Consider the following 15,106-nt stretch of genomic DNA (forward strand, 5'->3'; position numbering starts at 1 on the left):
CTGTTTTCCAAGAAAGGTTATATAGACAGATACAGATAGGTAGATAGCCACACAGATGATAGATAGATGATAGACAGATAGATGATTGTCAGATAGATGATAGATAGATAAATAGATAGATGATAGATAGATGGTGTGTGTGTGTGTGTGTGTGCACGCATGCACAAGCACATGCACACACCTGACATAGCACATGTGTGGAGATCAGAGTATAACTTCTGGCCAGTTCTCTCCTTTTGCCATGTGAGTCCTTGGGATGAAATTCAGGTGTAAAGTTTACAGGACAAGCGCATTTGCCTGCTGAGCCAACCTCACCAGCACCCCCAACCCCAGCCCTCTTTTCCTTTTTATGTTGAGAGAAGTTCTCACTAAGCTTCTCAGGCTGGTCCTGAACTCACTCTATAGCCTAGACAGGCCTTGAACTTGCAGTCCTCTGCCTCAGTCTGCCAAGTAGCTCCAAGCACAGATGTGAGCCACCATTCCAGGCTCAAACTGGGACACTGCTTAAAAGACATCTTTTGTGAAGGAGTGGTTTTGAGTCAGAGACTGCCCTCTCGTGGTCCTCAGCAGCCTAGTTCATGATCCTATCACTGCTGTTGATGCCTGGCTGGGTAATATTTTGGAATATTAATCTACTTGGGTTTTTCCTTCACCACATTTCCCATTTTCCCTTTTCCTTCAAGCTTGTAGACAGCTCAGAAGTATGTGGCTGAGAAAAAAGTAAATATAACCCCCAGGTCCATTCTGACGGTGTTAAAAAAAACCCATACACTTAGGAGGTTTGAAGAACAGATCATATTAGAGAATGGAATTTGTAGACACACAGTGTCTGGAAAAAATACTAGTTGCAATGAATTTTAGCTTTATAAGAGAATGGAGAGTCTCCCTGTGTAATAAAAGAGGGAAAGCTGAGAAAATGCTCCAAATGTCCCAGGCAATTGACAAGACCCTAGGTTGTGACATCTGTTTAGGCAGAAAGGCTTGGCTTATCCCCTGTTGTAACCAGAAGGTGTAGAATATACTTTAACTAGTAGTAGAAACTTGATGCCTGCTGTTGAATAAGTTAGTGACCGGGAGATCAAGTGAATAAATTCTGGAGAAGCTTCTATCTGAGAGCATAGAGGAGGGATGCTACCCTCAGGAAATAATGATACTGCCCCACATCCCTTTGACACTGTGCCTCTGTTCCTCATATGTAAAGATCCTGTATAGAAAATACTCAGTAAACATAGTGGGTTTTTTTCTCTTTTCCATGCCCCATCTAGATAATTCGTACATATCTTAGAAACTCAACTCAACTGTGGCTTCCATCAGGAACTTCAAGATCCCCTCTGTGAACTTCCTTGGTAAAATCACAATAATTACCACATAGCAATCTATGCTTAGCTTTCCTGATAGCCTGTGAGATCCTTCAGGGGAAAGATTAGATTTCATTCATCATTGTATCCAAACTCGTACTCAGGTCCTTCCTGAATGAATAACTGAATGAACTCTCAGAGGGCCATCTCACCTTCCTACACGTGACCTTCCTCACACTGTAGACACCTAATTACTCCAAATTGCCCCCCATCTCCCACCACACCCCTCTGGTACCCAGGTATGCCCTCTGGTCTTTGAATTTTGTCCTACAATATTAACTTTAGAAGGGAGACAGCTAAATGGAATTCCACATGAAGGACCCCAGGATTTTCTATGCTCGTTCCATCTTGCTACAGTCCTTGGCTACACAGTAAGATTCTGTGTCAAAAGAAATTATGACTGTGATTATGGCTGTTAATAATATGAATTTATGGGGCTGGAGAGATAATTCAGTGGTTAAGAGCACTGGCTGCTCTTGCAGAGGACCTGGGTTCAATTCCCAGCACCCATATGGTGGCTAACAACTGTCCATAACTCCAGTTCCAGAGCATCTGTCGCCTTCTTCTGACCTCCGCAGGCATTGCATGACAGGGGTTCACTTACTCACATGCAGGCAATACATTCATAACACATAAAATAATAAATAAAATATTTTTAAAAGAATATGGATTTACATGAATGGGGGAGGAGTCGTGAAATCCCATCTTTAGCTGGGCCTTTCAATTTATAGGCACAGGAAAAGACTTTCTGAACAGGGCCCCAGTAGCTCAGGTATTAAGCCCAACAATTGACAAATGGTACCTCATGAAACTAAAAAGCTTCTGTACAGCAAAGGAAACCAACATTCAAGTGATGAGCCAGCCTTTAGAATGGGGAAAAATCTTTATTAGCTATACATTTGTGTCCAAAACATGCAAATAACTCAAAAAACTAGACACCAAGGAAACAATTGTTTTTAATAATTCTATTAAAAATTGGGGCATGGAACAAAACAGAAAATTCTCAAAAGAATAAATACAAATGGTTGAGAAATATTTTTAAATATTCAATACCCTCAACCATCAGGAAATGTAAATTAAAACAACTTTGGGATTTTATCTACCTAAATCAAAATGGCTAAGATATAAAAAATGACAACAAATACTAGCACAGATGTGGGCAAAGGGGATCATTTTTCCATGGCTGGTGGGAGTGCACGGTAGTGCAGTCACTATGGAAATCAGTGTGGGGGTTCCTCAGATGCTAGAGCATCTCTCAGCCCTCATCAGGGAAGCTTCTTTTTGCAGTAGATGGCAATACAGAAGATCCCATGACTGGTCGAGCAGAAAACAAAAGACTATGAAGGACTGGAGAGATGGGTCAGCAGTTAAGAACACTCACTGCTACTGCAGAGGACCTAGGTTCAATTCCCAGCACCCACATGGTGGCTAACAACAGTCCATAACACCAGTTCCAGGGGATCTGACATCCTCTTCTGACCTCTGCAGCACTGCACAACATGGGTGCACTTACATACATGCAGGCAATATACTCATACACATAAAATAAAAATAATAAAATATTTAAAAGACTATGGAGTGTCCCCCTCTAAATAGGACCTCTGCATCATGCCCCCTTCCCTCAAGGCTCAGGGATCATTGTAGAAGAAGGGGCAAAAATCTTTTAAGAACCAGAGGTAGTGAACATCTGCAGAGAAAGAGTACTTTCCAGGAATGCATGGCAGGGCCTTTGCACACGTGAACTCACAGTAGTTGTGACTGAGTGCACAAGACATGCACAAGACCTGGCAAAATCAAGCCAGTCAAAATTGCAGCATGGATAGGAAGGGACTTATGAAGCCCCATTTCTAGCTGAAGATCTATTGGCTAATGGCTGCTGGCAGCGAGCATCAGTTTTTTTTAAGGACGCAGCCCCTCCAAGGCTACTTATGATCCAGTAGGTGGCCCTACACCCATATACATCCAGGTAACACTAAGGGGACTCAGTGTGTTTTCAAAACACAGCACGTGAAATTGGGTTGGAAAAAGTAGGGAGAGAATAGGGGAAGAATTGGAAGGGAGGACTTGTGAAGCAAATTTGGTCAAAATACATTATACGTATGTTTGAAATTCTCAAACAATAAAAAAAGGCACTTTAAAAAGGAATAAATTCTCAAACAATAAAAAGGTACTTGTGCCAAGGATCCAAGTGCAACCGATTATAACTAGTAAAAGATACATACAGATTAGAGATGCATGCTCCAACATCTCAGTGTTAGCAAAAGCAATGAGTCTTTCTGCAAGGAACAATATATTCTAAAATGAAATGGAGCTCTTTTTTAAAGGTTAAAAACTCATTCAATTTTATGTCTTACAGGGCTTATACTGAGTTCAATATTGTATAACTGTATTAATTCAGCCGTGAACCTAGAAACTTGCACCCACTTGTGAAAGAGATGTACTCTTGCTCTGGAGTGTGTTACTGAATATGTTAAAGCTGTAGTGAAATGCTTCATCTAATCATGTAGTTACTAAAAATTAAAAATAAATAATGATAAAAAGGTAATTTAAAAAAGAATATGGCTGTACATGGATGAGGGTGAGGCACAACAAGTCCCAGAGAGAGAGAGAGAGAGAGAGAGAGAGAGAGAGGTCTTTTTTTAAAAAAGCACATGAAAGTGGGAGGGGTAAGTGGTGGGGAAGGATGGGGAAGAACTGAAGGGTAGGCAATGGGGTGGATTTGATCAAAACACATTTATATGCATGTATGAAATTCTAAAAATATTTAAATAATATGGTTGTATGTGATGAAATCCATTGTTTAGTATACTAACCTTTAACCCTAAATTTAATTTCTAAAAGAATATGGCCATATCGTGTGAGACAGAATGTCAATTTCTCTGTAGGAAGATAATGAATTGAAAGGGGTCGAATGAGATTGTGTATGTGCAGGGATCCAGGCTTCATGAACTTCAGGTACATCCTATGCCTCTGATGTAGTCTCAAGACACAGTGTTGTCTGTTCTCATGATGCCACTGGGCATAACGATATCAACATGATTTCTTATGTTTCTACGAGTTCCACTGTTCATGTTTTTTCTACATTAACCAGGGAACAAGGTAGCCATGGCTCTAAAAGATGGACCTCCATCCCATGATGACTTGCTGTTGACCTTGGATCCAGTACCTGACTGTCTATGTGTTCTGTTTCCTGTAAGAATAACCGGGTCTGAAGACGTAGCTAGTGGTTAAGAACACTGGATGCTCTTGCAGAGGACCTGGGTTTGGTTCCCAGGACACACATGGCGACTAACAATCACAACTCCACTTTCAGGGAACCTGATACCTTCTTCTGGCCTCTTAGAGTATTGTATGCATGTGGTGCACTTACATGGATGCAGGCAAAACACTCGGATACATAAAGATAAGTAAAATATAAAGGTATGAGATGGGTTATCTGGGTTTTGCCTTGGTTTCAGTGTTTTGTTTCGTTTTAGCTTTTGAGATAGGATCTTATTATGTAGGCCTAACAGGGCTGGAACTTGCTATGTGAATCAAGCTAGGCTGGAACTCACAGCCCCACTGACCTTCACCTCATGACTTTAGAAGACATTGCTGATCCAAAGAACATTTGTGAAGACTTCCTATCTATAAGGATCCTCAATAATATTCTCATTCCACAAATACATAGTGATGCTGACTTTACCAAGGGCTAGGAATGGAGTCATGAACCAAAACAGAGCTATCTTCCTATGGAAATGTACACAAACCTGCAGCTATTTCAAACTTTCAGCAAGTTCAAGTTTATCATGCCATAAATGACTAAGCTTAGGAGCAGAATACACAGGTGGTCAGTCTAGAGAATGTCAGGAAAGAGACAGGATAGACAATGAGACTGCTGTGTCAGATTCTGTCTGTGCTGAAGACGGTGGGAAACCATTGATGGGATTTAAGAGAAGAACTGGTCAGATTTCCGTTTCAATCATAACCTGAAAGAACCCTAAGAGTAAATAGACAACTTAGACTTCGGTAGTCAAGGGAGACAGAAAACCTTCTGCTTCTGGAGATGCTAGATTTCCAAATGGCATGTGACATTCATGTCTAACAGCAGTGTCCCAGACTGGTGGCAAGTGGGAAGTCCTAACCTCTCATGTGCTTCTAGAGTTTGGATGAAGTAGGACCCTTCAACAAACGTCACAAGACCACTTCTGATGTGGAACTGCTGAGAAGAGCCCCAGGCCACAATTAGCTCTGGTGTCAGGCATCAGTAAACAAGGTCATGCTGAACACAGCCTATGACCAACCTGTGAAGAAGCATCATCAGGGCACAGTGACATGGTAGCCCAGGTGTACAACCCTGCTCTTTCCTTGAGGTTGGTCAGGTTTTCAGCCTTGTGAAGTCTTAGTATCTCTACCCATGAGATACTAACAACACTCGCCCATTGGATGATCCCATATCTGAGCACTTAGCCACAGAACATTATTGAGACACTTACTTGTAGCTATTTAATTAAAGTTATCTGGACCCTATTAGGTATGTAGGATTCTACCACAAACTTTAAGGGAGTCCCAAATTTCCTATCCTCTATTATGTATTGAAATGTGGTCCCCCAAAATATATGTGACTTTACTTGGACTAGGGTCTTTCTTTACAGATGCACTCAAGTGAGGACGAGGTCATACTAGGTTAGGGTGGGCTGCAATCCAGTGACCTGTGTCCTAATGAAAAGACAATTCAAATGACACAGACAGGAAAGAACACAGTGGCAATAGAACCAAAATGGTCAGCAACCAGCACAGAACAGATGCCTTCAGAGCCCTGCAGAAGAAACTAACCGTGCTGACCTTCGACCTAGATCTCCAGCCCCTGAGACACTCAGAGAATAGTCACATGGGCTGTAGTGCTTCAGGAAGCAAATATCACAGGTGTAGGCCATCTGGTATCACTGGCTTGATTAAACAGAACACTTAGACCTTGAACTTGAAAGGACCAGGTATCCTCACATAGGAACAAGACTCCTCAAAGAGTACCCTAAGAGCCACTGCAACAGACCCAGGAGAGAAAGTGGGTGCCTGGATGAACCCATTTCCTGATGGGTAGAATGATAGTATTTATGTCATTAGAGCTACTGAAAAGTTTAAACAAGATGTTGCCGATAAGAGCTTTCGTGTAACGATTGACAAGTTCAAGATCTCAATGTATTTTAGCTGTTGCCTTCCTATCACAGGTGGTGTGAAGTTTTATAAGCATAACTTCTCTGAGTCTCAGCTGTGCCATTAGTAAAATGAGTGTAACATATTTAGCAAGCTTGTCAGGAGGAGCAAAAGAGAAAAATACAAGGTTTTTGAGGGTCATAAAAATGGCTGCCTGTGGTAACAGTTTTGAGTCACTAGGTGGCAGCAGAGTCTCATTGTCCTTCAGGCACCAGGGGATTTAGACAGTCAACGCGCAAAAGACTTCCCTAGAACTTGTGGCCACAGGGAGCGTTCACCAACCAACTCCCTGGAAGACAGACAGCCTTCTGCTTCCTGAAGAAAAATAATGTGATGGAACCCACCTTCTCTAAGAGCTATCTAGGTTTCCCAAATCAGTGTTTCAAAGCAGAATTATATTTTACAGGGATAGTTTTTAACTTTTATATGGTTAGGTAAAGTCCTGGACAACTTAGAGCCCAGTATATCAGCACTACTGAACCACTTAGGAGCCTCAGAAACAGGTCAACTTTTTCCAAAATCATTCCGTTCCACTTTGAATTTTTTATGAGTTAGTTACACAAGTCTATCGCCTTTTGTGTCACAAGTATTTGAAGAACTCTTCAGGTTTCCATTCCACTGTGTCTAGGTGGTTTTACCACGGCTAATGGCTGACTGGGTATCCACCAGTCCGGCAGAGCTGAATTACAATTTTGCTTGAGCTGAACATGTCATGAACACTCACTGTGGAAAGATGAACAGACCCTCCCTTCTGCCACTTATCCCAGTGCATCTCTTCTTGTGAAACAGTTCAGACGTGCAGGTAAGTATTCAGAATATCACAATAGTGGCCAGTGGGGGCTGGGGAGAGCACTGACTGCTCTCACAGGGGACCCGGGTTCAATTCCCAGCACCCACAGGGAGGCTAACAACCATCTGTAACTCTACTTCCAGAGGATTTGATGTCTTCTTCTGACCTCAGGGTGCACCTACATACATGCAGGCAACACACTCATACACATAAAATAAGAATAATAAATAAATAAAAATAGTGACCAGCATAGGTTCCACCAGGTTAAAAAAAAAAAAAATCCACCTACCCTGAAGGCCCCAGGGTGCTCCCTGGGCACACACCCCCCTCCCTTCTCCTATCCAAGATGCAAATTCTTCCAAATTTGGTGTGGGTCATCAAGACTATGTTCCCGTTGGGAAAGTCTGAGGAAGAACCAAGCAAGCCTTCTCTGCTGGCTGAATAAGGGAAACACACTCCAGGAGACACAGAGGGGAAGAATGGGAGAGAGAGAGAGAAGGGAAGGGAGAATCCTATGAAAGTTACAAGTCTCTTGAATGTTCCCAGTGCAAAGAAATGTTAAATGTTTGAGGTAATAAAGAAATATGCTAATTACCTTGATATGATTACTATGCATTGTACGTGTGTCAAAATTACTGTGTCCCACAAACACAACTATTTTTATGTCAGTTACATTTTTTTTTTTTTTAAGAAAGAAGCCCAGGGGATTCAGGTGGTCCTTCAGTCAGCTCAAACCAGCCCAACGTGCTAAGAATGTAGCTTTGTGGGGACATGGTCCAAGGATGTTCACTGTGGAGAAGGACCACACTGAGGATCAAAAGCAGGATTACGTCCCTCCGTGCATCTGCAAGCACCTGTTCCTCCACCATCCTCCCCTCCTCACATGCTCCAGGAGCTCAGGAGCCATGGCACCCATGCAGAAGTCTCAGAGCCACCTACCAACAACGATGAGGACCTCCCTGTCGATGTGGGCCTGGATGTAGATACGGCCACGGCGCTCCGTGTGGTCAGTGCCACAGAGGCTGGGGACATTCATCACACAGCGCTTATGGACGTTCATCATGCAGGCTGTGAAGGCAGAGAGAGGGGCATGGTTCAGGCTAGCCCAGGCTGGCAGCCACAGGCATCTGTTGCACCTGGGCCAGCTAGTACCTTCCTGTTCCCCTACCTTAGAGATAGTTGAGCCTAACAGAGAATAACCTTGCCAGCATCATACCAGGACTTCAACTCTGTCCCCCAGTCCTGATGGAAGACGGAAACTGAATGTGGTCATCCTTCCTGAAGGCCAAGGGTGCAGCTTGAAGCAGGCTCCTCTGTACCCCAATGTCTCTGACGTCACCGTTCCAGCTCTAATGCCCAGTGTACCACTCCCACCAGTGTAGGGAGATGTGGATGTGGCCAAATGGAGGACACAACTCAAGTGGGCCTACAGGAATGCCTACCCAATACTGTCAAGTTACCACATGTTTAAGATCAGCAGAAATCCAGACTTGTATGAGACATCTCCCAAATTTAAACTACTGACAACTAATAGGCTGGGTTCCTTTGAAACTAGGTATAAGAACAGTGTGGCTTATGGAAAGGGTTCTGCAAGAGGCAGCATTGGCCTAGCATGTGTATGAGGTCAAGGGAGTCTGGGGCCGAAGTGACCCTTCAGAGACATCCGAAGGGACTTCTGACATTTGTTGGCATCAGGCAGGGGCTGGCCAAAAATGACCCTTTGAGAAAGCATCACCTCAGGCAATGCCCCATAAGGAGGTGCGTCTCTGAACCCACAGAAGTTGGAGGACAGAAAGGGACACAAAAGGAGGTCTACGCACAGCACAGTGGCCACAGTTAATGATGCCAACTCAGACTAAGAGCAATGAGCTACATCCATCAACTCTTACCTGGCCATTCCCTCTCTCATGCATTGTGATTTTAAATGCCCCTATGCAGCCTTCCCTGGCATCTGTGTTTGCTTCTATGCAGCAGGCAACTCTCCAACACCAAGTGGGTACAAGAGCTTCTGTGGAAAGGTGAATGGGAACCTAGCGTTCTCCAGGGGAACGCAGGTACTCATGTGAGAAGGTACAGGAGAAGCTGTGTCACACTGACCTGCATTTCAGGAGACTCCAGAGAGTTGCTGAGGAGACCCTTCTCAGCCCACTCAAAGCTTAGGAGGCAATGTGAGAAGGGGTCAGCAAGATAGGAAGTCAGGGCCTGGGACTGAGCACCAGCCCAAGCCTCTACCCAATACCCCTGTCTGTGAGGCAGGAGCATCAGCCCTCAATAGATCACTGTTCTGTGAGATGAACAGGTGTCCCCTGGCTGGAGGCCTCACCTTACTATGTTTAGTAGGGCCTTTCCACCTCAATGTCCCCGAGGCTCTTCCCTTGTCTGTCTCTCTGCCTGCATTAATATGTGTCCCTTGGCTCTGATCCTGTCTCTGTGTCAACCTCATTGCCTCAGCTGCATCTGGAGACAGATGTGTCTCCCTCGTCACTTAGTCTGGTCTCTTGGTCTCTCTCCAGTTTTCACTGTGTCTCTCCTCTTCTCTCTATCTCCCCATGTATGAGTTTCAGTCTCTAGCTCTGATCACTCTCATTCATTGTATCTCTGTGTGAGCCTTGGGAACACACCTCTCTGTGTCGTGCCCCTGTTTTGTCTGTCTGTCTTTTTGCCTGAGCTCCTCTCTCAGCTGAGCCCCATTGTTCCCTGTGCTTGGCTGTGTTCATCTGTCACCTTGTATCTGTTTCTGTCTATGAATGAATGTGTGTGTGTGTGTCTATCTGTCTGTCTGTGTACCGTGCTTTCTCCCATTCCATCCATATTCAGACTCCTCTGGGCCTCAGGATCCCTGTGTCAGAGCTACTGGTTTTGTGTCTGCTCATCCTGTGTAGGCTCAGTGAAAACTCTGAGCCTCCCTGCCCACTTTGGAGCCTCAGCTCTGGAAACCTCAGAGGCCATCCATGTGTTTACTTAAAATAAAAGACGTCCCCCATGTACCCACTTTCCTCCCCACTCCATCCAAACCAAAGAATCCCACTCTTTTCCAAGGGTGCTGCGGGGAGCCAGGGCTGGTCTGAACAAAGAATGTATCAGCAGTTTTGAAAACAACTGGGGTTCACAGTTTCAGGAATGACCCACCTGTTCATACCATCCTGTGTCCACAATGAAGGATGGCCCCCTTCCACACTGCCTGCTTACTTCTCTGTGTGACTTGCAGACTTAGAGCAACACATGAACAAACGCTTGGTGTGCTTGCCAAGGGGGCTCACCCTCCTGGAGCACTTAGAACCCTGTGACTTCCACATAAGCAAGTCCAGCAAACCTGCTCAGAATGAAGACATGTGGCCCAGCAATCCACACCACCCAGAGGAGAAGCAACCACCTGGAGACACAGGGAAAGCTATCCAACCCAACCTACTGCCCACCAAATGTACATAAGGAATCCCAGCTGACTTCGTCTAAGTCCAGGCTGACGAGGCAAAGGACTACTTTGCAGGGCTCTGTGCTGTGCAGATAGTTATTATTTCAGTCAATGTGTGATGGGAAGGAGGGCTCAGCACAGGGCAATGGGTAACCAGCCTCACTCAGGGGTCAGGAGGATATGCTGCAGACTTGGACCAAGAGGAAGAAGCCCTTTCTGGTGCTTCACCTGTATATGGGCAGAGGCTCCCCCAAAGATCAAGTACTTACTGTCACATTTCATCCCCTGGTGAATAAGTCCATACAGCAGGGACCCACAGTGGTCACAAAAGGTAGGGCTGGAGTAGGTGTGGATCTTAAACTTGTGTTTGCTCCGGGGGTCCTAAGACCAAGAGAAAGACAGAATTGGTCGTTAGAAACAGACAAAAGAGGCCATCGTTCATGTGGCTATTTGGGAAACCGAGGATTCACACTGCACCGAATGTCACTGGAGCTCTCCCCCATACCTGTGGGACAGTCACCCAAGCATTGTGCCCATAAAAAGCACTCAAATGACCAAGCTGCAGAGCCAACCTGAAGCAAAGACTCTAAAGCTAGCAAGGAAAATTTAACAGGCCTTACTGCTCCTATCCTTCCTTTTCCTTTTATTCTTCTGGAACAATCTAAAACCCAAATCTAGCCATGAAGCATTATCACTTAAATATCACGTGCCAGTTCCTTACCAACTACAGAGCTGAGTTCAAAGTAGAGCAGACCAGTTTGCAGGCTATGGCTCCTACCAATATACATCCTTGTCTTTCACAATAGAGCCCTTGAGTGTTAACAGAAGACATGCTGCTCAATAGAGACCACCCTTGCCAGCCTCCCTTGCAGCTTGGTATAGCCCCATGACACGGTTCTGACCAATAGGAAATGTGTTTTCTGGACCATTACCTTAAAAGGAACATGGGTAAGCTTCCATGGTCCTTTCCCACAGGCTGGAAGAAGGTGAGAAAATGTAGTGATGACCTTGAACCTGAACTTGGAGTCATGTGAAGAAGAGCAAAGACACCCTACCAGCCTTGGACTTTTCTCTTCTGGGTGATACCTGAGAGCAAACCTAACATCTGTGTCTGGTCATTATATTAGGGGATCTGCATTATTTATAGATTACAGCAACTTACATAGTTTCTTAACTAATAAGAATCACTGTGACAACCTGGAAGTATGGTACAGATGTTAAAGAAACAGACTTAGGAGCATAAACAAGCAGGGTTTTTTTTAGCTGAATGGCTCTAGGCAAGTTATTTCACCCTTTTCTGCTTCAGTTTCCTTGTCCATAAAATGTAACTAATGATAGAGCTAAGACTATCATTATAGCACAAGGCTGTTGGGAAGAATAAATGGATTAACCTATGTGGATTGCAGAAACACCTGGCACATAGTAAGCAGGAACTGTAAGCTTTCACACTGTCATTACTACTTCCGTACTGTGTGTCCCTCCTCCAAGTATGGCGCTGGTGCATGGTGTGTTCTTAGCACACAAAACGAGTTCACCCCACACACTACACCCTCCCTCACTCTCTGGCTCTGGGTGTCCTTCCTGAGGATGTTCATAGTTCCAACCACAAAACTCCTGTTCAAACCCAGGGCAAAGTTGCTTCCTCTGAGAAATAGCACATTGCCAAAGTTAATACCACAGGCACTGGTTCCAATCCAGGGCTGATCAGACGCCCTACTGATTGTGGTCTGTTGCCTCGCTCTTCCTCCAGTCATTCGTCCAGTCACATGATTTACTGATGCAGGGACAGGTGCCTCCTTAAAATTTATATGCTACTCGCAGACAGAATATGAAAGAGTAAGCAAATAATGCAACATGCAGACATTGCTTTTACAGTGATGAGTGGCTCTCCCAAGGAGATGGTTATTTTCCTTTTTAAATAGTATTTTATTTATTTTATTTTATGTGTATGAGTGTATTACCTGCATGTGTGTAAGTGCACTCATGTCGTGCAATGCCCAAGGTCAGAAAAGGGTGTCAAATCCTTTGGAACTGGAGTTATGGATGGTTGTTTGCCGCCATGTGGGTGCTGGGAATCAAATGCAGGTCCTCTGCAAGAGCACCCAGTGCTCTTAACTACTGAGCCATCTCTAAAGCCCTGGAAATGGTTATTTTCAAATTTAAAAAAATAATCTATGCACCCATTAAAATTTGAGAAAGCTAAAACTGATGGAGGAAGGCACTGGACATCAATCTTGGCCTCCACAGCCTTGTGCACACATGCAAACATGCATACACATGCACACATTAAACATACCTGTGTACACCCCAAAGAGTGCATCTTAATAAGGTTCACTGAAATAGTCTCAATCACACAGGTTCTGTTGCCCTGCATCTTCTTTCACAACATTCCAAACCTCTGTGGTTATTAGCCCTTACAGCTCTGGATGGGCCAAGTCTGAGAGGCTGGATCCACTCTGCTCTGGCCAGCAAAACTCTGCAGAGCCCACAGTACACACAAAAACCCCAGCAGCCACCTGTCCCACTCAACGGCTGAAGTGATCCTCTGGTAACAGCAGCAGCGCTTGGGAATCACCAAATGAATTTGGAAGCTCACAATTAGCAGCTTAATCAGCCTTGTCTCTATCCATGGGCAAAGAGATTGTGTCACAATGGAGTTCCTAGAGTCACCTGCTCTGTGCTACAGAACACTTTCCATTGTACCCCCTTGAGCATCTCCCTTAAAATGAGAAAGGAATGCTTCAAACCAAACCCACCTTCAAACATAAAAAGAAATCCCTAAGTATCAGTCTCTGCCCATTGTTTTCTTTTACCACCCCACCCAACTGCTAAGGAGGTAAAAAGATGATCTTTTTGGTGATTGGTCCAGTCCCAGTGGGCGGAGCTAGTGCCTGGGGTTAAAATGCAAGCCAGCATCTTTTTCTTTCTTTTACAACTCTTGCCTCTTTGAGGAGACTGCTGGATCCAGATCAGTTAGTCTGGCCCTGAGAAAGCTGATGTGGGTGGCTAAGGCCAGCTGTACTTCAAGCTCTGAGTCTTGCTCTTGAGGTCCCTACTAGGCTTTTTGATACGTTAACCTTGTAAAAGTCAAGACTGTGTTTTCAATTAGTGTTTGACTTTCCTCAGACCTACATAGTATATAAAACAGGAGTCCCCAGTGGCTTTCTGAGTTCTATTTTAAGACTTTGGGCAAATCTTGACTAATTGTACTTAGTCAATTACTGGGTTTGCACTTTTCTTCATATAAATATCTTCTTGGGAGATCTCAGGGAGGAATCAGACACTCCTAACCAAATGTGAACAAGAACTTTCTCCATGGGTCTGGAAAGATGTCTCAGTGGTTAAAAGGACTGGCTGATCTTTCAGAGGACCCAGCACCCACAGGACAGCGAACAATCATCCTTAACTCCAGTTCCAGAGGATCAAACACCCTCTTCTGGCCTGTACAGGCACTGCACAACATGAGAGCACTACATACATGCAGGCAAAACACTCATATACGTGAAAAAAAAATTTTTAAAGAAGCTTCTCCATCTCTTCAACAATAGAAGGGATCAAGTGACCCAAAGAACAAGAAGGGGAAAGAAAACAAGTTTACTGAGAGTTGTATGTTTATGCTGGGGGGACTTAGGCACTCTCTCTAATTCTCAGGACATACTGCACAGGTCTTCTTTGTTCCCAAATTAACAATGACAAAGTGAACCAAGACTTCAGAGTAACTTCTTTATGTGTGTGTACATGTTTGCATATCTACATATATGTGTGAATGTGTGTACATGCATATCTATGCATGTGAATGGATGTGTATATGTGTGGGTATGCTTATGGAAGCTAGAGGTCAACATCAGGCATCTTCCTCAATCGTTCTCCACTTTGTACTTTGAGACAGCCTCTCTCACTGAGTCTGGAGCTCCCTAATTTATCTAGACTGGCTGACCAGCAAACCCCAGGGATCCTCCTGTCTCTGCCTCCCCAGCCCTGGGATTACAAGTGCACACTGCTGTGCCCAGCTTTTACAGGGGATTGAACTAGGTCCTCACGCTTGTGAAGTAAGCACTTTACTGACTGAGCCACCTCCTCAGCCCCACAGAGAGCAACCCTTACGAAGATGGGGTTCACGCCACATCACTCTCCCTTATCTCTTCACCCCCAACTTCAGTTCCTTAAAAAAAAAAAACTCGTCTTTCAAATGAAGTTAAAAACAGCCTTTCATCCACTCATTCATTCATCTAGCCAGCAAACATTTCCTCCATGCTTCCAAGTGAAGCCAGCCATGATCGAGCAGGACCTTCTGACTTATCCTCACATAGATGGAACTGGTAAAAGGAAAGCCAAATGAGCCAGAAGCTCCTC

General features: G+C 44.4%; 1 protein-coding gene across 2 annotated transcripts in view; it reads right to left on the reverse strand.

The window, feature by feature from the left end:
* Prkcb (protein kinase C beta) overlaps positions 1-15,106 on the reverse strand; it is a 394,800-nt gene that overhangs the window by 193,602 nt on the left and 186,092 nt on the right. For both annotated transcript variants that reach the window (XR_607822.3, XM_008849211.2), the window contains exons 4-5: positions 11,023-11,134; positions 8,281-8,409 (exon numbers count right to left, since the gene is read on the reverse strand). Coding sequence is in view for 1 of the 2 variants with exons in the window: in XM_008849211.2 (XP_008847433.1) it covers positions 8,281-8,409; positions 11,023-11,134 (241 nt within the window). In the remaining variant the exon portion in view is untranslated. The remainder of the gene's footprint in view (positions 1-8,280; positions 8,410-11,022; positions 11,135-15,106) is intronic.

This window comes from Nannospalax galili, unplaced genomic scaffold, assembly GCF_000622305.1.
Source record: "Nannospalax galili isolate Female #2095 unplaced genomic scaffold, S.galili_v1.0 scaffold84, whole genome shotgun sequence".
In the NCBI taxonomy this organism is placed as follows: domain Eukaryota; kingdom Metazoa; phylum Chordata; class Mammalia; order Rodentia; family Spalacidae; genus Nannospalax; species Nannospalax galili.